The sequence below is a fragment of the Brachypodium distachyon genome, chromosome 2, assembly GCF_000005505.3.
Source record: "Brachypodium distachyon strain Bd21 chromosome 2, Brachypodium_distachyon_v3.0, whole genome shotgun sequence".
Taxonomy (NCBI): domain Eukaryota; kingdom Viridiplantae; phylum Streptophyta; class Magnoliopsida; order Poales; family Poaceae; genus Brachypodium; species Brachypodium distachyon.
In genome coordinates this window covers 311,927-333,169 of record NC_016132.3, presented here as the reverse complement: position 1 = coordinate 333,169, position 21,243 = coordinate 311,927, and the positions used below count along the sequence as shown (strand labels likewise).

Sequence of the window (21,243 nt, the reverse complement as noted above, 5' to 3'; positions counted from 1 at the left end):
ATGGTGCAAGAAATGGGATGATTTGTGTGTGTTTTGTGAAGTAAGTACAATTTATATGGTTCAAAATGACCTATGTCAATTTTCATCCAAAATAGACCGTAATTTTAAACTTATAGACAAAATTACTTATGTATTATAACAATATGGCACTTACCAGTGACGGGCATTGGGCTAGAGCCCACCACTGATGCTGGACCGAAACACCCCGTCCGTTCCCAATCCTAGGGTTGGGAGGGCGCCGTATAAAAGCCCCAGCTCCACTTCCTCCCGCACATCTCTCCTCCCCCGCCGCACATCTCCTCCCTGCCCCCGATTCTCTCCGCCCTCCTCCCCGCCCCTCTTGCTTCCTCCACAGCAGCGCCCGCCCCTCTCCCCCGCTATCTCCCCCATCCCCATCTCTCCTCCCCCAGCCGCCGCACTCTATCTCCCTCCCTCCTCCCTCCCCGAGACAGCGGCCGAGCGCCCCTCCTCCCTCCTCGAGCCAGCGGCCCAGCGCCCCTCCTTCTCCCTCGCATGCGCCACCTCCCAAGGCGCCAGGAGAAGCAGCAGTGTTCCAAGGCGCCCGGATCTCTCGGTGAGTCTCCATCTCTCTCTGATCTCTCTATCCCTCTCTCTCTCTCTCTGATTTCTCTCTCTCACTCACTCTAGATCTGAGTTTCGCTCTCTTTCTGCAGCCATGGAGCGCCGCCGTGAAGAGGAGCCGCCGCCCCCGAGCCCGCTGCCGGATCCGCCTCCGTCAACCTAGGTAAGTACTCTTTCCCTGTCTTGTTTCTTTCCCTCTCTTCCTCTCTCGTTTTTTCTAAAGTGCTCCATCTCTCTCGCAGATCTCGGCGATGCGTTTTTGCTGGAATTCGGGATTTGTTGACTATGGATGTACTTGTGTTGTGAATGTATATTACATGATGCATTTGTGTATTGTTGTGTATTGCCGCTGATTCTGGTGCGGGCTCCGGGCGTGCTTTTTTTTTATTTTGGCAAAACCACATCATTGTCGGTTGTAACATGTGACCGCCACTGATGATGGCATCATCAGTAACGGCTGGAGCGAACGATGTTTTATAAACTTTTTTGTAGTAGTGGTATATATGTATTTAGACAGTATACATGATGGTATTGGACAAAATGGCACGGTTAGAGGTATAAGAAAGTTAGAGTAATATTTTTCCAAATCAAAGTTTTTATAATGGCATATTTCCAACCAGTGAAAATTATAACGGCATAGATCCAATTAACCCATAAATGATTGATTTCATTTTTCTTGTTAGTGCTCTCGATCATACATGCTCCAATTAGATTATCAAAAGGTCTTTGTATTAGTTCCACTAGCTAATCCATTCTGAGCAAGCGGGTCGGTAAAGATGGTCACTTTTTTAAAAGGAGGTAGATCAAAGACAAAGATCGAACAAGAATTATACCCAGACGTGCACGTGTCAAAATGTTGTATCGTTTCCTGCTATAGGTCTCCATCTCTTCTCTTGCGCCTGCCTATATATGGAGTAGTAGTAGAATTAATTTTGGCAAAAATTTCAAACACATGGCAGGAAGCACGTAATACTGCAACTAGTTATGGGTAATCTAATCGATATATCCATTGAAACGAATGGGTATGTATTTAGCTAGTCTCTCAAACCATTGCAAGACGATGGACCGTGGATGTGGTTGTATCAACATGCATGGCCGGCCATCTATCTTTGATGTAATCATGAATGTCAGGTGCGTATGGCGTGATGCATATAGCCAACGTCTCACCTATGCTAGTGTTGGTAAATCAACTTCAGTGGCGCATTCGGAAATTAGTCGTGTCAAATTAAAGGCACATATATGGAAATTAACAAAGATTACGATGACCGATTTCGCCATCCGTGCGTTTGAATGTTGGTTAGCCTAGAAAAAGGGATTGCTTCTTTCATATATTTTTATTTTATTTTTTGAAACATTAAAAATAAAGGAGTTTTGAGAAGGAACTGCGTAGATGAGTAGCAAAACAGAGGATTTTCTTGGCTCGGAGTCTCCGAGATCAATTTATGCGCAACTCAGATTGGTGGCGGCCGAGTTGGCCGAGGAAGGCGCATACGCGTATCTGGGCGGAAGAATCGGCGGGAGGGAAGATTCACCTCGACCGGGGGGCGATGGGGATCCCCTATCGCTCTGCTCAATATGAGGGAGCCCGATGGAAATTCGGGGGACGGCTGAAGATGGAGAATCGGATGGGGCATCTGTTGGAGGGTGTTTTTTGGCTAAAATCCCTAAATATAGCTATTGGGCATGAGATGGGGCATCTCTAACTCCTGATCCCAATGATGTTCTGCCACTACTCCCGATGCCTCTTGTTCCCTCATGTTCTAACATCTTTTGAGCTCTTCCATCCTTCTCTACTCATCTGTCTTATTTGATTCTCATCTGTTTTATGTGTGAAGTTGGACGATGGTATAGACGATATAAAAAAGAAGAGTGCTAAAAACATGTTCGCGAACGAAGCGTGACAGTGAGTATATAAGGAGAAAGCATTACTCACACAAACGAGGGTTGGCGAGAAGCATTTAGTTTTTTTAGATGAATGGCCTCGATGACAATTTGAGGTGGTTGTAAGGGCAATCTCTGGCAATTTTGTGGTTTTAGCTTTCTGTCGGATGTTTTTTTTAATAATAGTCTAATTTCACTTCCAGAGCCAAAATTGTGCCCGCGTGGAGCGATTTTTTTTCTGATAGCAGTGAAACTAAAAGTAGACTTTTATTACTCCTTCCGGCCAGAATTACTTGTCGTTGATTTAGTACAAACATTAACTGTTAGCATACATCATGCATGCAGCTAGCACTTGAGCATTCATATGTGCCGTGCAAAAATGAATTCTTCACCAACTTTTACTTGTCAAAACAATGCTTCCCTTTTTTTTCTATATAAGCACAACTCGGCCAAAGTTGATAGCTTACGTGTTGGTAGCACTAGCTAATTAGCTACATGGAATGTGTGTCGAACATGTAAGGTTAGAAAGAGGAGCAAATTGAAGAGGTGTAAAAGTGCGAGGGAATAGGAGACATAAGGAACATAGACAGAGCCTGCCGTTTTTGACCTGCAATAATCAACTGATAATGCTTATCAGAGTGAGAAACAGACACGACTCTTTCATCCATTTTTCGCTGTATCTTGTCTTACTGTCGGCGCCTCAGAAAATTAACCGGGCTGAAGCAAGTTCGTCTACTCGCGTGCATGTCTTTAACTACGGCTATGCCAACCGATGCAACCAAGGGAGACGAGCGCTTGCATTGTTCGTGTACAGATTCCAAGGATCAATCCGATAGTGTCACTTTGGAGTCAGCCACCTAAACGGCTAAACCGGTTGAACAATGCAACATGTGCTAAGATATATACTTTCTCTTTGGCCGTAGAAGAACTCCTTTTCTTCCCCTTTATGTCAATTTGACTGGAGATCAACTGAATTGTTGACGTAGACTTGAAGCTCATGTGTTGTTGCCGTTCAGAGCACATGTGCAGAAGTTGAGGCTTTGGGCAGGAGGAATTCAATCTCGTGGCTTAATAGATCAACTGCATGCTCTTTGTACTGTGACCATCGTTGTCAGGCCGGCCAAAGCCTCATGCTTATCGATAGCATGCCGGCCGGCCGGCTGATCGAGCTAAACAACACATAAAACCGGCCGACCCTTCTGCTGTATTTTTTTTTGTTTGTCGAATCCGATTAGTAAAAAATAATTAGTTTCTGAGCTGCTCTGGCATAAAAACATATCCTCTGTTTTTACTGTGCATAAACGTGATTTTAACTGCGTAAGTGCTAGTACACGGTAACTGTAAGGCTGCATCTGAAATTTTGATGAATTCTCGTAATCTCATTTGCTCTACCAGCTAGTTTTGAGTATTTTATACAAGACACGTGTTCCACGGCTAACTTATCGCGGAGACAAACTTTGCTTTCAAAGCAAAAGACGAGCTATCTTGGCCAAAAATACTCAACCCAAGGCCAGAATAGCATAGAATTGCATTTTCTTTCTCTTGAGAAAGTAAAATTTCACTCTTTTTTTCCATTCAGAAAAAATCAATTTCTTTTCATTGAGAAAAAAAATAGATTTTCGAGTAATGCAAGACGTCACGTCAGCTAATGAAGTGTGACTAAAGGTGGGAAGCTCGCCCGCGGGTACCTGACCCGAATGGGTAGGATACTGGTCGACGTTTGAGCCCACGGGTATATCTGATGGGTCGGCCGATAAGCGATGGGTAGGATATAGGTATAACTTTGTACCCGTGGATATAGGTATAGCTATGTTCGCCACAAATACTCAACACAAGGCCAGAATAGCAAAGTTTTGCCTTTTCTTTTCTCTTGAAAAAGCAAAATTACACTCTTTTTCCCCTCAATTTTTTTTAATTTCTTTCATTTGAGAAAAAAAAGCTAAATTTCAGTGATGTCAGCCAGTGAAGCGTGATTAATGTGACGTTGCCGACGGGGCATATGGAACTCATTAAACAAACTGGGAAGCAGAGAGAAGAGAGAAGCATCGGCGGGTAGCACTGGAGTCCATAGGAGTCTCAGATGCCCACCTCGTCTTATCTCCACACAAATTTATATAACTGGAGCACACTCCTCGTTTCCCATCCCACCTCCACTACCTGTTCCTCTTCCCCCCACCTTCTCAAGGCCATTGCCTTTCTTGGCCGCGTCTCAGAGTACGTGAAGAAGAGAAGCCATGGCGCTCAGGGCTTCCTTCCCCGGGGAGCTGGCCGGAGGAGGAGCCTCCTTCCTCGACTCCGGCAGGGGAGCTTTCCGCCACCGCAAAGGTTTGGGCTTGGATCTTTTCCTCTTTTCCCCCACGGATTTTTGGTTTCTTCCGTGTTTGCCGGATCGGTTCGTGAGCGTTTCTTGTTGGTCTCTGCGTTCCTGCCCCGTGTGTTTGATGGTTACTAATTGTCAGTTCGCATGTAGTAGCACTAAGCATCGTCAGTTCGTTCAGAGGTAACTGAAAAACTGGTATTATGGTCGAATTTTTTAATGATGGTGCAAAGATTGATGAAGCACTTCTTGCTGATGTCGAAGATTATTTACAGTCATTGACTTGCGTCCGTGCGACTTCCGTTGACGCCTTTAGAAGGACTCATGCCACTCTTGGAGAATTGGGATTTTTCTTTTATAATTTTTATTCAGATTGCTTCCGCTGTCACTGTGCATGGCAACTGCGAGGTTTGGGGGATATAGTCATTGTAAAGTCGCACGCTCGCGGATGCATGCCAAACTGTTGTGATTTGGACGGCTTCTAAAAAGCTGGATTTTCCCGGTCCCCGTAAAAAGCTACTGGAATTTGAGATAAGAAAAGAAGAAAAAAGAAATCAGAAGCTTATGCAACTTTTTCTTGGCAGTTGTCAGCATGACCTGGTTTGATTAGAATTTAGAATCGCCTCTTTTGCGACCAACTGGCTGCATTAAATTCTGAGATATCTGGGCCTCATCTTGCCGTTTGCTAATTCAAGCTTTGGAATATCTAATTAATGTTCCTGGAATATATTCTGCCTGGATTCCATTCCTGTTTCTACTTTCTAGTGATATATGATATTGTTCAGGTCAGTAAGTTGCACTGCTGTCTGTGACTTGCTTTTAGGCTAATTGGTTGGTGCACTGCACATGATCTAGTAGTTTAACATGAATGAGCAAACAATCAGTGTGTCCACATACAAGATAAAATGGTCAAGATAGGGTGCAATAAAGTCAGGGCTTAGATTGTCAAATATCTTTAGAATGTTCCAGCAGTGTATTCTGCACCCTTATTTCTTAGCTCTATAGAGGCTTAATTCTAGTGTGCACTTTTGGTTATGCTGTTGCTTTCTGATCTTCATTCGACTTGTGTTCATTGTAGTGGACTTCACTTTTCAAAGGAGGGACAGAAGAGCAGTTTCACTGAGAAGGACATGCTGTTCTATGCAACAGGGACCACCGCCGGCATGGCCTGGTCGAGCTGTTGTTGAACCTGGGAGGAAGTCATGGGATGGCCCAAAGCCTATTTCAATTGTTGGTTCAACTGGTTCCATAGGAACTCAGGTAAAGAGATAAGCAAGGATGGAAGTTTTTGATCTAGATGTTCAGATAATATTGGTTAATTAAGACGGATCAAGATTTTGTCGAATTGGATGAAAGATATGGTTGGGTTTATGTTCACACTTTTATATAGATAATTGAGATCTCTCCCCGGCCTCAGACCTCATGGAGTGCACACAACCCGCTTTGTATTCATGCTAATATAGTTGTTGTTGTGCTATCTTCCCATTTTTTGTCTGCATAACTAAAAGACATTGGACATAGTTGCGGAGAATCCTGATAAATTCCGAGTTGTTGCTCTTGCTGCTGGCTCCAACGTGACTCTTCTAGCTGATCAGGTACTACGATCTTGTGAGTATATTATTCCTTTTCCCTGGGGTTTTCAAACTTGTAACAGAACATTATGTCCTTATTTAAGCTACTGTTTGAATTTAACAGGTGAAAACATTCAAACCAAAGCTGGTTGCTGTAAGAAACGAGTCATTACTTAATGAGCTAAAGGAAGCCTTAGCTGATTGTGAGGAGATGCCAGAAATTATTCCTGGGGAGCAAGGTGTCATAGAGGTAAGATATTTCTTCAGATCCTGATGTGTAAAGAATCAATGCTTTGCACTAAATTTTACTAATATTCAACTCTTCAACAATAGGTTGCTCGCCACCTAGATGCAGTTACAGTTGTTACCGGCATAGTCGGGTGTGCTGGACTGAAGGTAATCTATGTTTTTCTATTGCATATTTTTTTTCTCTGTGCTTTCTTTTTTTAATAGTTTTGAGGCACTAAAAGTTTCGATATGCAACAACCTAATTGATAGTGCCGTAGTGGTGTAACCGATATCTTATTCTTACCTTTTTAGAACCTTAGTTGATGGCTCCTTTTATGATACTGCATATTAGGAGGCCCATCATGCCTCAATGGTGCTACTTTCAGACTGCTTAATATCTTATCTTATCCTTATCATGCTATCATTGCGTTTTCTCTCTGGTCTCTGCCATTTTGGATGATCAAAGAAAATGAGGTGTTGTCTGTAGACTAATCAAAGGATGCATGCTTGCTGAAGTTATCTACAAGTGCAAACCAAATCATCCGCTAAGTTACTGACTGAATTATTTATTTATTTGTTACCTCAGCCTACAGTTGCAGCTATTGAAGCTGGGAAAGATATTGCACTGGCAAACAAAGAGACACTTATTGCAGGCGGTCCTTTCGTGCTTCCTCTTGCACACAAACACAACGTGAAAATACTTCCTGCTGATTCTGAGCACTCTGCAATATTTCAGGTGCATATTCATAAAATAATTACTTGCCATTGCAGTCATATTTTTCGCCATCACGCAAGTTCAGTATATGCAAGATTGGGATTGTTAGGTTAGGTTGAGGGAATTGAAACAATCTCTAATGCAATACTTCTTTACTTTTGATTATTGTGATTTACTGAATTTATGTCTGCTGCTCCTATCCTAGTGTATACAAGGCTTGTCTGAAGGATCACTTCGACGCATTATTCTGACTGCATCAGGTGGTGCTTTCAGGTAAGTGTATTGTCATATGTCATATATGTTTTATTTCTGAAAGCATCGAACTCCCATCTTATATCAACCGGTGACGATAGGGACTGGCCAGTTGAGAGGTTGAAAGATGTAAAAGTTGCCGATGCTTTAAAGCACCCAAACTGGAATATGGGGAAGAAGATCACAGTAGATTCTGCTACTTTGTTCAACAAGGTACTTAGAAGTTTCCTCAAGTTTTTCAATTTGTTTTCTTTTGTGTTTTGTAATTGTTCTAATCACTATTACGATGACTCATTTCTTACAGGGTTTAGAAGTTATTGAAGCACATTACCTGTTTGGTGCTGAATATGATGACATTGAGATTGTTATTCACCCACAGTCTATCATACACTCTATGATTGAAACCCAGGTGAGTCCTACAACATAATTATATCGTTTTACTAAGAAGCATATTCTTCGAAATTCTGCTCGGATGTAGTGCTTCCTACACTAACACATGCACACTTAATCCTGATACGGTGCATATGTTTTGTTTTCACATTATTCTCTCTGTAGTATTACTGTTCTAGCGCATAGGGATAATCTGAGCAGAATCTTAGGTTTTTGAAAGAAAAAAAATCAGGTCCTAGAGTGTGCTAAATTATTTCAGTAGTAGTCTACATGCAGCTTAATGTTTATCTTTATGTGTATTCATGAAGTTCTCTCTCCTCAGGACTCGTCTGTCTTGGCTCAGCTGGGATGGCCAGATATGCGGTTACCGATCCTATACACCTTATCTTGGCCAGACAGAATCTACTGCTCTGAGGTCACCTGGCCCCGGCTAGATCTTTGCAAGTACGAGCACTTTCCCTAACTTCTATTCTCTACTTTGGCGGTACCACCATAATTTGTTCAGGAATGGTCTCTGAGAATTTCTGATATGTTTCATGGGTTAATTGGAATTGGAATAATGCAGGTTGGGTTCACTGACATTCAAAGCTCCCGACAATGTGAAATACCCATCAGTGGATCTTGCATACGCAGCTGGGCGTGCAGGGGGCACCATGACAGGAGTTCTCAGTGCTGCTAACGAGAAGGCCGTGGAGCTCTTCATCGATGAAAAGTATGATTCTTTCTGCCTATTATCATCTTTTTTTCCTCTTCTTTTTTAGACAAAGCATTGCATAGTGGATGCCATGTCTGATTTGGTTTACAGAACAATGTTCTGCTTGTCCTGAGGAGAATTATGTTCTGCTGATAGCAGCATTGCAATAAAAATTCTTCGGTATCAACAAAGGGTCCATGCACATCTCTTGTTCTTTGGAAAGTATGAGTTGTAAGGATAATGTATGTCCTTGAAAGCTAATATTCCCAAGAATTTTTCTAGCCATAACCTACATGTTGGATTATAATAGCTCTGCACCATCTTTATTTAATAACCGATCAATAGTGTAGCTTAGGTAGGGCCTACCTGTCGTTGCATACGCCGGCCATACTGTAGCCATCCAAAGGTGGAAGTACCAAACTGGTTTCCAGGTGCTGGTACTATCAAACAGACTTGTGATTGTTTTTCTTCCTGAAGAAAATGACTGCATCAGTTCAAGTACAATAAAATGCTGCCAAATTTAAAATTAGCAAATCTGAACTTCATATGAAGCAAACAATGTTCATCGGATAATTTTCTTTTTGCAAATACTTCTTTCCAGACATGTATCTTTGCCGTGCGGTGATGTATTAAAACTGTTTAAAACATGGACATAGAAATAAGTCATCATCTCTCTCCTTCTGTTCTTTTTGCAGGATCAGCTATCTGGACATCTTCAAGGTGGTGGAGCTTACGTGCGACGCTCATCGCAATGAGCTAGTGACAAGCCCGTCGCTTGAGGAGATCATACACTACGATCAGTGGGCGAGGAAGTTCTCTGCCAGCCTACAGGCATCGACAGGACGGAGCCCTGTTCTCGCCTAAGGCCGCAATTGCAAACACCCGTGGCTTCCCCTCAATTCTCGCCGGAATTGAACTATTTCTGTGGAATTTCTGCGCTCCAAACATGGCATTAGATCTCTAGCTACAAAGGATACAATCTAGCTTGCCTAGCTATCATGATTATGGTGTATAGCAGGAGCAGGTCTAGAAGATGAAGTTGGGCAGCTACAGAAAGTGTACACGGCTGTGACTAACTTCCAGGCCCAGGGCCATGGTCGAATTGGTCATTCGGACTAGATCAGGATTTATCAAGGCACACCTAGTTGCCTTCCTGAATGTAAATCATGTATGTGCATGAATAAATTGTGTGTTCCATACCAATTTTGATGGATTAAGTGAATAGCATGGAATATTTAGGAAAGAATCAAATGTGTTTCTACATTTTGAACAAGAAATGGTCATTCGTCAAGACTTACAATTCATAAGAATGCAAGGGAACATGAATTATGAGGATACGAGAGTACAAATTCTCAAGACTATATGTGGAATTACGGGCAGCTTTATTCTATTTCCTCCGTATCAGCACCGACAGAGGATCACATAAAACTGCCCTGAGACAGTGCAGCTGAATTTCAGGACAAGGCAGACAGCTTTTGACGACATCAAAAGCTTTCGACAGAATCTGATACCTTACGTGATAATACTGCACTAAACATATCTACTGAAAAGACAACCGACCCTCACGACATTCCCAAGACATTCCTTTTTCGAAGGATCACAGAAAGAGAGAAAAATATATGTATCCAAAAGCACCGACTTCAGAAATGGTACCACAGCACGGGCAAAAGGAGAAATCCCTCAACACGATAGCATTAACTGTGTGAATACACAGATCTTTTATACAAAATCATCAAGCAAGAACATTGGTAAGGATAAAGCTGGATGCAAATGTTCTAAAGTAGCTAAAGATAGAGATGCTTGATATATGACAGGCCCACGTTCCCGGTACAGCAGCAGGCAAGAAACAAGCCACCCAGCAGCAGAGGAGGTGTCTAGTGGCCATATTTCTGGAACTCCCATTCGCTGTTGTCTGCAAGTGGAACAAGAAAGATGTTGGTCAGTATGCAGAAGCCAACAAGATGAACCTCGAGAGAAAAAACATATGCAGGACATGGGGCTACCTAATGGGCACACTTGACGAGTCTTGAGCCACCTGCTGATGCAGTGGAAGTGAAAAGCATGATTACAGACACCTGTTGTAGATAAAAGCATATTATGTTAGGTCTTGTGAAGCTAAAGAAAAGACAAGTTCGCTCAATGATATTTACTTACAATCAGAAGAGTTCATACATACTTGTTACACTAAATTTGCATATAAAGTGAGATACAAGTCATACGGATTTGGCCAGCAAATGTACTTGAGGCACCCAACAAAATATTATAATTAAAAAACCTATAAATTGTCATCATTATCAAATATCAAACATAAAAATTAACCACGCCACAATTAAGTAGCCAATCAGGAGATCCTACTATCTTCTTGGTCTACAATCTTTCATGTCTTGAAACTACAATCAAATCACTAGACAGCCTCACATAGCCTCTCAAAATTCATATCTCATAAGTCCATCAATGACTATCACAAATACAAGTAGCGCATAATGAAGATGTTCAAAGGTCTACTAATTTGTCAAGGCAAACACACATAGCAGTAAAATTTGAGTATTTAATGCTAAGTTGAATTTAAGCAGACCCAGATGCAATTTATCATCATGTCTGCTTTGCACCAATATCAGATGTACGGGTACCTATGCTACCTAGTACTATCTAAGTATAAAGGACTAGAGTTATCTGATCTTTACATGATAAGCTTATCAGCCAAGCAAGTTTGTTCTGATGAGGCAACTCTCGTCAAACAAAATTCAAGAAAGACCATACTATAGTCATACACGTGAAGAGTCAATCGCAAGGGCAGAGTGGATACAACTTCGTAGTTCAACATTACAATGTTATTCCAGCAACAGTACACAAATCACGTTTTTCCATATAAAAGTAAATAACTTCTGGTAAGATTGTCAAAAACATAAGTGTGAAACATATATAACTCCTGGTTGGCCAACGAGCAACACTAACCCATAGTGATGAACAAATATCAATTATGATTAACATTCAAATCGCATGAAACTAAAAGGTCATGGAACTGCTGCATCGTACGGGTTCCTTGCCTCTATGAAAAAGATGAACTCCCTCTGAACATAAATTAGAACTTAAGATCGGAGGGAGTACCATCTAAGGAAGAAATTTAGTATATTTCTGATTATCAATTAAGTATGCCTATTTTCCATACAGAAGTAAACAACTTAAAGTAATGAGCTCGTCAAAAGCAGAAAAGTGAAACATCTTTAACTCGTGTGATTCAGAAGTTGTAACCCAAGCTCACCAGCAAGGACAGCACTAATCCATAGTCATGAACAAATATCAACTTAGCCAATAGTAATGGACAACACTAGGCCATAGTCATGAACAAATATCAATTAGAATAATCTGAAAATCTCATGAAAACTAAAAGGTTGTGGAACAACTGCATGGTAATTGGTAAGATTCCTTGCCTCTCCCAAAAGATGTACCATAGAATTAAAAAAAAAGTCTACTTGTGATCATCAATAAGCATGTCTATTTTCCAAATAGAAGTAATAAGCTGTCAATCAAAAACAGAAGTGTGCAATATCTCTAACTTGCGTGATACAGAAGCTGTGATCCTGGTTCGCCAACGAGAACAACACTAATCCATAATCATGAACAACATCAATTAGAATAACCTGGAAATCTCATGAAAACTAAGAGGTTGTGGGACAGCCGCATGGAAAGGTTCCTTGCCTCTCAAATATGTAGTCATCAATTTTAGTCTATATTCCTGATTATCAATTATCAACAAATCGTCTATTTTGAGCATGACATAGAGTTTCTCATGTGAGAATCCTTCTGTGCACACCACCCAGTTCGAGGAAGACATGGTTGTTCAGGGCTCAAACACAACGGGTGGATATTGGAGCCTCAGTTTGCAACAAAAAGGGTGGGTAGAGATGGACGTTGTGCTCCCTTAATGATGGATATACAATCACCAAGCATTGGGCACAAGTATAATACACTTGCAAAATGTACCGTACAAATGTACAGTACAGGCACTTGGATATGTGTGGTTGCCTAAAGGGCGGGTAGCGACGTAATGTAGAGCCTGTGAAAGTGTTACCTACTTCATATGTATAAGCCCTTAGATGGTTCCATTACCATTAATTAGTGCTAGTTATACGCATATATGCTGCAGCAGTTAAGCGCCAGCCCCTAATCAAGCATCCATGCTACAAATACCCATCTTCAACATCGCATACAGATACAGTGTCATACATAGCTCATGTAGATTTCATCCAGGCGCACAGAACAGGAGGAAGATAATGCAGAGATGAAAGCACGATGATTAGAGTAACCGGAATCGTACCCCAGGCGACAGTGCACTCCTCGCTGGTGGCGCTGGCCTGGTTCGCCTGGCACTCGATGCCTGCAGCCCCCCCCAAAAAAAAATCAACACAGGGACCGTATCGATCAAACCCTAGTCACAGATTGCCAATCCCCCAAAAGCGGACTGACTTACATAGATCCATGATGTGGTTGCGGCAGATGGCGCAGTTGTCGACGACGATATCTGAAAAACAAAACAGAGGGATCAGAAACGAATCGGAAACTAGGGTTCGTCAGTCAGCGCGCAGGGAGGGGTAAGGGCGGGTTGTGTTCGTACCCCATGCCCAGAGCGCGACGGCGTTCCACTTCTTGATCTCGAAGCGCTTGTTGGACTTGCGGGAGGAGGAGGGCCCGGCGGCGGAGGAGCCCTCGCCGGCGGGGGCGGGGGCGGGGGCGGGCGGCGGCGCGTCGGGGCCGTCCGTCTCCATGGCAGACATCGTCGCCGCTCGGGTTCGGGAGGGGATTGGGGTTTCGCCCTAGAGTCCGCGGGGAATTTATTTATATATTGCTTGCAGGTATAGTAGCAATTGTAGAATATCACAAATCCTTTTTCTCTTTTATTAAACTGGAACGCAAATACCATTTATTTACACAAGATAATATTATGCATTTTTGGTGATAAATTTACAATGTTCATCCTCACCTCATCTGTGTGTCATGTTTCACATGGAATAATCCCATGTCAGTTTGTGCTTCTATGATGACTTAAATTCATCCAAGCTCTAAAAAAAAATGGATTCATGGTTGACATGTGAATCCATCAAGACATGAAGTGATCCGGTAGACACATGTACCTTCGTCCCTGACGGATGGCCTCTCTCATGCTGCAAAGGAACCAACCGTGTCCTAAAGAAGCTCTACAACTGACATGTGGGTCCACCAGAATATGAAGTGACCCCAGTGGACGTACTAGGTATGGAAATGTGTACTTTCGCACCCTGACCAGTAGGCGCTCAAGTATAGTGTAAAAGCACGTGTGGTCCGGTTCTGACAGGCGGGGATAGTGGTATGGAGCGGCCTGGTCGTAATTAAGCACCTGAACATGCGACACTGCATCGCGCCCACAACCGTTCCACATGTACGTGACATAATATGTGACCCTGCATGTCGAATGAGTACCCTTTCTTTTGCGGGTATGTACATGAGAAGTTTCACATAAAGAAACTGACTCAAAAATGGCAGAATTATTAAAGACAAAAGTTGGTTCGGTTCTTCAAAATTAGGAGGTTTTCAAATCAAGCACCTTCATGCGAGTAATCAATTTTGTGTAGCATGTATAATTTCAAGTTCAATCTGCTATCCACTTAGCCTTGTAATTTGTACTCGACGAATTAATACAAGCAAAAGATGGACGCATGTCCTTATCTCTACCAAGAGGACCCAAACCTGGATACATCGTGCTCCATGATCTCAATTCCGGCTAACTCTAAACCGGCAGCTTCAACCCACGTTAGCCACCCCTGATGGCATATGTCGTGAAGATACAATGACATGTAGTTTTGCTGTCTCGAGTGCTTGATCAAATATCTTTGCTTGAATCGTCGGGTCCATGGTATAAACTTGACTGAAAATTCTCATGTCTTATTTAGTACTTCTTCCGTTTCATATTAAATGACTCAAATTTGTCTAAATATGAATGTATCTATGCCTAAAATACGTCTAGATACATGTAATATGAATATATGTATGCGAGCAGGGCCCATGGTGCGGCCACAGCCCTGGCGAGCATCTGGCAGGGTTCCGCGTGTTCTAGAAAAAAAAAAAGCCTGGCGAGCATCTAGGCCATTCAACCTAACTGAAGTTTACAACAAGTCGCCAGAGTCTAATGATCCATGATCGGGCAAGTCACCAAGGTTGTCACAAGGTCGAAAATCATAGTATTGCCATAGGAACTTAGATAACGCTATTTCTTTACGTTTGACTGGGACTCTCCGATGCATTTTGACAGCATTACATTGCACAAGCAAACGTTTATACTGGATGCGAGTAGGATCGTACGAAACTGTCCTACAACTTTTTTTCCCTCATATATACAGGCTACCTGGATCAAACCAGTCTAGTACTCCCTCCGGCCGGAAATACTTGTCAAAATATTACATGTATCTAGACGCTTTTTAAACATAGGTACATCCATATTTGAGCAAATTTGAGACAAGTAATATGGGTCAGAGGGAGTAACAAATTTTGTTGAATAACATTACTAGAATCAAAATTTTAGAAACTATTTGTTTTCTTTTACATCAAGATTTTTACCAGCTCCAGGTCTCCAGGACACATTTACAACACCCACAAAGAAAAGAAAAAAGTATCCATCTACAAAGCCAACTGGATTGTCGACTGGAGCATTATCATAGCTTTGCAACATTACATGTATACTCGGTCACCTACCAAAAATGAACCCATGCCTTCGACACCCACAAGAACAGGCACGGGGCACCTGGAAGTAAAAGCTTCACTAGCAGTCACAAAATCGCTTTTACCTTGGGTTCAGAATCCCCATCTATTTCCATGGATGCTTTACTGCTTACAAAGTTACAACCAAGGTCCCCAACCCGGAAACATTTGGCACAACCGATCAACATCTACCGCATCCTGTATGAGCTGACGGACCTGAAGGCAAAAACAATAGAAGAAGAAGAAACAAGTGATTTGGATGGGTGAAGTACAAAGGTCGCAATTCCTTTCAGAAGATTGGCAAACTTCGCCTTCACGGGACAGTTAGGTACCTGGCCCTCTACACTTCTCATTTCGCCGTCCTCGTATCCATCCAGCTTCTGTTTAACACGGAGTATGGCACGGGCTGCATCTTTGTTGCCCTCACATGCCTCTTGGGAGTCCTCCAAGCACGAGTCAGTGTCAACAGTTTCCTGAAAATCAAGTATTACTTTAACGGTGTGCTGCATGACTTGGGATTTTTTTTACATCTTTCGAAGAGAAATTAAGAGAAAATCGTGCATGTTCAAGTGAGGATTGCATGATATGATGGTTTTAGCAGCTGATACATGCAACACTAGCATTAGTTGCAAATTCAACAATGGCATTCCACGTGTGCCCAGAAAATAAATATTTTCATCCAAAACAAATTCTTGTGGTTACCTTTTGACGCTGTAAAGCTTTCAGTGGTGAAAGCGCCCATTTATAAAGAGGATCATGGATGAAGACCTGACATATAAGATCGATTAGCAAATCATTATGTTCACTTTGCTGTTGAATTTATGAAAAAAAAACTTTTTGGTAACAGACATACTTCAATAATGGTGAGCAATGCCTCTTTATTTTCTCTCATAACGGAAAGAGTTTTCTCACAGCATCTTCTAAATACACCTTCAATGCCAGTAATACCCATGCCGTCAATGATGTCCCTTGTCAGCCGAAATGGAACCTAAAGTAGAAACAGAAACTTAATCCAGGTTGTCATTGCTGAAAAGGTAGTGCAAACAAACATTACTCACAAATGGAATAGACAACATGTTTTTTTTATCACATACCCGTTCAGGTGTTTTAAGCATGAGACCCTGCTCAAATGCAACACCAAGATCAATGTGCACGACCTCAGCTGTGTCTTGATCTATCAGAATATTCATAGCATGACGATCTCCCAGCCCCACAATATATCCTACCTGAACCACAGAATTAATAGCCAAAACGTAGCTTTCATCAATAGTCCGTATAGACCAAGACACATGACTTCAGTAACATGTTGACCAACTATTAGAAATTACCATTGAGCTTGCTGCCACGCTTCTTGTGTATGCGAGTCTACTTTGAAACCAGTCAGCAGGTTGCAAGAATCTCTCAAAGAAGAAGTGGTGCATCACAGGCCTGGTTATTGCAGTACAAAGGAAAAGATGTAAGCAAAACAAACTTATTTTACTCCGTACTTCTTCTGTATCGGCACATTAGCAAACGAAAATAAGAGATCAACAGAAGACCTATAGTTGTCGCAGATTTTGAGAAACGCCTTCCTCTTGTCTTTCTCCTACAAAACATAAAAGCTTTTAAAGTGGACAATCATCACTGTTTATTAGATATATAAAAATAAAAGCTACACATGTGAACATACACACGTCAAGTACTCTCTGCTTTGAAGAAATGTCCAATCTCCAGTTCCATATCGTGCATGCGCTCCGCCATTTCTATTGCTGTACAAACCAATGAGAATATGTCTTAATAATATAAACATTTCAAAATCAGAATATGCTTTATACTATATAAAACTGGGACCATAAACAGAAGTACCTCCCCAAGAGATACTCGCCAAGCGGAACAGTCCCATTTACCCATTCAACAACACCAGCACTTGGGGTGAATGGAACAACCTAAGTTACAGAAAGTAATTAGATTTATCGCTAGTTACTAAATGGGCATGTAGAAATTTAAGAACAGAAATGGAAATTTATGTCATTTTCTGCTACCTTATATGTGCGAATTCTCAATCTCCTTTCAGAAGTATCTCTATGATTTTGCAAGAACATATTCACCAAACCAAAAAATTGCTCCATCACCTGAAATTTACACAAGACAGCACCACTCAAGCTCCATGAAGTGTTGATATGCATTATGATTTCCTGCTATGGCTAAACCACCTAGATATATAAAATGAAACGTGAGGATAATAATCATTGAGTGATAGGATTTATCTATCTTTCATTTGACTTACCAAACAGTTAGTAGACTTAACATATTCTTTTACAACAGCTTCACAAATATGCACAACACATCAACCAAAAACTGAGCCTCATTCGTCCCAAATATATGACGTTGCCGAAAATGTATTCTCATATTCTTGCAACACAGAGTTGATATTTCTCCCCAATAAACTCAGTGAGATTATCAGACAAAAGTATTATAGTTTTTTATAGAACATTACTAGACACGGTTACTTGCCCTACTTTATATGGCAGGGGAGACCAACTCACCAACTGTAGTGAGTGATTTAATGTTGTTAAATACTGTATGTAGATACTGGTTGTGGTCACTGGTCTGCACACCGTGATACATTGAAGCCGCTTAGGAAGAGCTTGGCTAGCGTCGTGCTACTCATAGCGCGCCTGGGAGCTGTGGAAACACTGTAACACTTGTGTCTTCGACAATGCCAGACCTGATACCCGCGTTCTCCTGGAGACTATCAAGATGGAGACTGCCGCTTGACCTCGGCTGGTGCGACTGGTCTAAGCGTCGTCGTACCGAACTTACATCCACGGCTTGTCCAGACAGTTGTGCATGTGTGTGTGCATGTGTGTGTGTGTGTGTTGGCCCAGCTTGGGTGTGTACTCTCCTTTTCCCAACCTATCAACACAAAGAGGTACAACCTTTTGCATTTTCCTAAAAAAATGTAAAGAAAAAATTCCAACATACAAGCCAAACAAAGAGAAAAGAGAGGCGACACCACCAAAAGATACAAAGGCTTAGATCGACCGCAAACAAGACTATACATAATGCAAAAATGTATATCGTTGGCTATATTCTCAAACTGTATTTTTTTTCCTAGTTAAGCATAACTTATGAGAGGTAACAGCTAGTTTCCAGATTACAATCAAATTTTAGTAATTTGGAAGGTTTGTTAATACTTGCACTGGTAATTACTCATAGTTGGGCCACATACTAGTTACTCCTGTACAAATCTCGCTAATAAAAAGACAACAATATCAATGGTAGTAGTGGTACATAACTAACAAACAGTACATATATCATGGAACATAATATTCATGTACAACAGTTGTGATTATAATGATGAATGACAACTAAATACTTCACAGGCTTCAGTAGAAGATCATTAGATCAAGAATGCAGCTATAGGTTTCTCTAGAGTTAAGACTTGAAACTTTAAACCCCTTAAGCCATTTCATGCTAAACTCTCATGTTTAAAATGAAAAAGAACATACAGCATCTTGTCGCAGGTCATCATTTCCAGATTTTGCAAGCTGGCGGTATTTGTTGCCATCTGAACCAATACATTCAATAACTTTGGGAGCATTTATTCCGTTCATTACCCTGCCAAGAAAGACTTCCAACAGTCAACAAGGATAAAAACAGTGAATCCTCAGAGATAAATAATGCACTAAACTAAACCCCAACTCACATGACAGAATCCAGCAGCCCACTGAAATGTGGAAAGGTACCTTCTTCATACCGACAATCAGGGTCAACTGGAACAGTAGCAGTCACCACAGGGACCTGACGAAGCCAACCAAAAAGAAATGCAGAATAGTAAAATTGCCATACATTATCTGAAACACTTTGCCCTATCAACCAACTAGACAACATGGAACGAGGGGAAGAATGAAAAAGGAAGACGAGATGCTCAAAATTATTGTGAGTAATGTAACCAATAACCTCTTAGGCTTTCGGAGTAAATAACATTTTCTCTTTAGTTATTCGAACCACAAATACTAAAACTTCAGCGAGACGTAGCAATTCATTTCCTCCTATCAGCTATCAATCAAGCAAAATTCGGTAGGTCCTATCAAGCACTACCACCTAGCAAAGACCTGCTTAGTTCCCCAACAGTATAATTGTTTTTCAGCTGAAAGCAGCAAAAAATGTACTTGAGATAATTTTCATAAAAAGCAGCCTTACAAGTTCAAGCTGGCAAATGTTGCGGAGCTCCCTGGGTAGTGGGATTTTTTTGTTAGTGTCCTGACACGGTCAGATGGAATGAAAAGAAGATGTCAACATGGAAAATATATGGACACAATTCTCTTACAAGATGATATTTGAATATATAACTAACCTCCTTCTTTGTCTCTAGTTCAGCTAATTTAATGTAGATCTCAACCATTTGTTTCATCTATAAGATGTGGAAATGAGCATCAAAATGTATTCCAACAGCAAATGCTTCAACATCCTTCAAGATTAAGTAAATCACAATAAAATGAAGATGGTAAAAAGTGGCAAACCTGACGAATCAAAGCTCCATGAAAAGAAGATAGCTCCTTTAATAGGTTTTCAGCAGCAAGCTTCTTATCCATATCAACAACAAAAGAACTTCTACTCCTTTGCTTGTCTTTGACACGGTCACCATTTGCTAGAGCCAAAAGCTGAGACCAAATAATTAAACATCTTAAAACAGCCCAAGAGCTTGTTCTTAATTTTACAAAACAACCTGAAAGAATCTGAGATTAACTAAGATGTACTGGAGTTGCTCCATACATTGACTTAACCAGGAAAGTCGTGTTATTCTCCTAAAAATGGTCATGTTGGTGCGTTTTGGCGATTTCAAGCCAGCTTGGGCATATCTACGAGTCCATCTTGTCATTCAAATCTAATTCAACCATGTTTTATGGATGCATTTTTTTTTCTCATTAGTGCTTGCTGCATGCAGCCAGACAACTCAAGATGACATTAAGGTTGTATGCACCCCAAGTCCCAATAAACATCTAGTAAACATAGGGGTTGGAAATGGTTTCCTGGCAAGTTCAGTGATGGGAGCTAATTATTCGTATTAATCGGTACAGTACTGACCATGTTGTACCATTGTTATTCAGCCAGACTAGCTATGGGCCTAACATTCAAATATAGAATTGGTTCAACATTGCAACAATATGAATGACAAGAAAGTAAACTTTGATCATAATTCTTCAAATATATAAAAGATCTGCCACTTTAATACCTGAAATATCGTATGATATGGATGATCAATGGCCATTTTCTTAAGCAGAGAAGCTAATGCATTCTGCCAGGAAGACAGCGGTGTTAATCGAGAGATTCATACTTATGTTCAGAAACAATATACAAGTTCTGGCTGATATGCATACCTGGAAGTTTGTTGCCCCCTGAGCATCTTTTGAGCTCCCAAGTCTAGAAGCGATCTGATAGACCAATGGTATGAACTTGTAGGTTTGGACCTAAACAACCAAAGACCAAGTTCTTTTAGAATGAAATGGGCAAAAAGTACCTAAGGGAATCAACAAATGGAACTCAAAAGATGACCTCTTTTGTCGTTTTAATCATTGATTTCACAACTTGTTCCCTTGAGAAAAGGCTAAACCACATTGAGACCAACCGGAAAACCTGAATATAAGACTGCTATGAGCAACACTATCCTTAAGAAAAGAATGCACAGTTAGAGGTAGACATTTTATAGTGTTGAATATATTTTGACTGAAACAAGAATATTCACAACAAAGGTATAATTACACTGACACAGAGACGACAATGAGTATGAGATTGATGCTTCACACTGAAGGAAAACAATTTTAGAGTAGCAACCATATTGTGAGTTCGTGACTGAAAGAAAAAAGAATACTCCTAAACACGAGTAATAAAATAAAAA

The 21,243-nt window shown here is 41.1% G+C and overlaps 3 protein-coding genes and 1 long non-coding RNA gene across 8 annotated transcripts in view; 2 read left to right on the top strand and 2 right to left on the bottom strand.

Moving 5' to 3' along the window:
* Nucleotides 1-325: 325 nt before the first annotated feature.
* LOC104582456 lies at nucleotides 326-1,101 on the top strand. Its single transcript, XR_730179.3, has 3 exons — nucleotides 326-574; nucleotides 675-745; nucleotides 825-1,101. It is a non-coding gene; the product is annotated as an uncharacterized LOC104582456 (long non-coding RNA).
* A 3,482-nt stretch (nucleotides 1,102-4,583) lies between these two features.
* LOC100836028 (1-deoxy-D-xylulose 5-phosphate reductoisomerase, chloroplastic) lies at nucleotides 4,584-9,921 on the top strand. Its single transcript, XM_003569591.4, has 12 exons — nucleotides 4,584-4,788; nucleotides 5,859-6,040; nucleotides 6,289-6,375; nucleotides 6,476-6,601; nucleotides 6,685-6,747; nucleotides 7,166-7,315; nucleotides 7,500-7,567; nucleotides 7,648-7,759; nucleotides 7,851-7,955; nucleotides 8,259-8,380; nucleotides 8,502-8,648; nucleotides 9,326-9,921. Exons 1-12 carry the CDS (start codon nucleotides 4,698-4,700, stop codon nucleotides 9,492-9,494), a joined length of 1,422 nt encoding a protein of 473 aa, XP_003569639.1. The 5' UTR covers nucleotides 4,584-4,697; the 3' UTR covers nucleotides 9,495-9,921.
* Nucleotides 9,922-10,248: 327 nt separating this feature from the next.
* Nucleotides 10,249-13,455, bottom strand: LOC100841533 (RING-box protein 1a). The gene is made up of 5 exons (XM_003569526.4): nucleotides 13,246-13,455; nucleotides 13,102-13,152; nucleotides 12,949-13,008; nucleotides 10,634-10,705; nucleotides 10,249-10,542 (listed from the first exon to the last, which is right to left on the bottom strand). The coding sequence occupies exons 1-5, from the start codon at nucleotides 13,403-13,405 to the stop codon at nucleotides 10,505-10,507; spliced, it is 381 nt and encodes a 126-aa protein (XP_003569574.1). The 5' UTR covers nucleotides 13,406-13,455; the 3' UTR covers nucleotides 10,249-10,504.
* A 1,683-nt stretch (nucleotides 13,456-15,138) lies between these two features.
* The window catches only part of LOC100845900 (serine/threonine-protein kinase ATM), a 38,380-nt gene continuing 32,275 nt past the window's right edge, over nucleotides 15,139-21,243 (bottom strand). For 4 of the 5 annotated variants that reach the window (XM_024459781.1, XM_024459782.1, XM_014899010.2 and 1 more), the window contains 18 exons: nucleotides 20,901-20,981; nucleotides 20,726-20,815; nucleotides 20,581-20,643; nucleotides 19,868-20,008; nucleotides 19,702-19,758; nucleotides 19,548-19,607; nucleotides 19,051-19,145; nucleotides 18,854-18,962; nucleotides 17,384-17,473; nucleotides 17,208-17,287; nucleotides 17,032-17,110; nucleotides 16,901-16,947; nucleotides 16,691-16,790; nucleotides 16,457-16,588; nucleotides 16,216-16,350; nucleotides 16,065-16,130; nucleotides 15,695-15,835; nucleotides 15,139-15,578 (listed from right to left, as the gene is read on the bottom strand). In XM_024459781.1, coding sequence (XP_024315549.1) covers nucleotides 15,501-15,578; nucleotides 15,695-15,835; nucleotides 16,065-16,130; nucleotides 16,216-16,350; nucleotides 16,457-16,588; nucleotides 16,691-16,790; nucleotides 16,901-16,947; nucleotides 17,032-17,110; nucleotides 17,208-17,287; nucleotides 17,384-17,473; nucleotides 18,854-18,962; nucleotides 19,051-19,145; nucleotides 19,548-19,607; nucleotides 19,702-19,758; nucleotides 19,868-20,008; nucleotides 20,581-20,643; nucleotides 20,726-20,815; nucleotides 20,901-20,981 — 1,644 coding nt within the window. In that variant the 3' untranslated portion in view covers nucleotides 15,139-15,500. Of the gene's footprint in view, nucleotides 15,579-15,694; nucleotides 15,836-16,064; nucleotides 16,131-16,215; nucleotides 16,351-16,456; nucleotides 16,589-16,690; nucleotides 16,791-16,900; nucleotides 16,948-17,031; nucleotides 17,111-17,207; nucleotides 17,288-17,383; nucleotides 17,474-18,853; nucleotides 18,963-19,050; nucleotides 19,146-19,547; nucleotides 19,608-19,701; nucleotides 19,759-19,867; nucleotides 20,009-20,580; nucleotides 20,644-20,725; nucleotides 20,816-20,900; nucleotides 20,982-21,243 lie in introns of those variants that run through there. The other variant, XR_002963714.1, reaches the window with a different exon arrangement.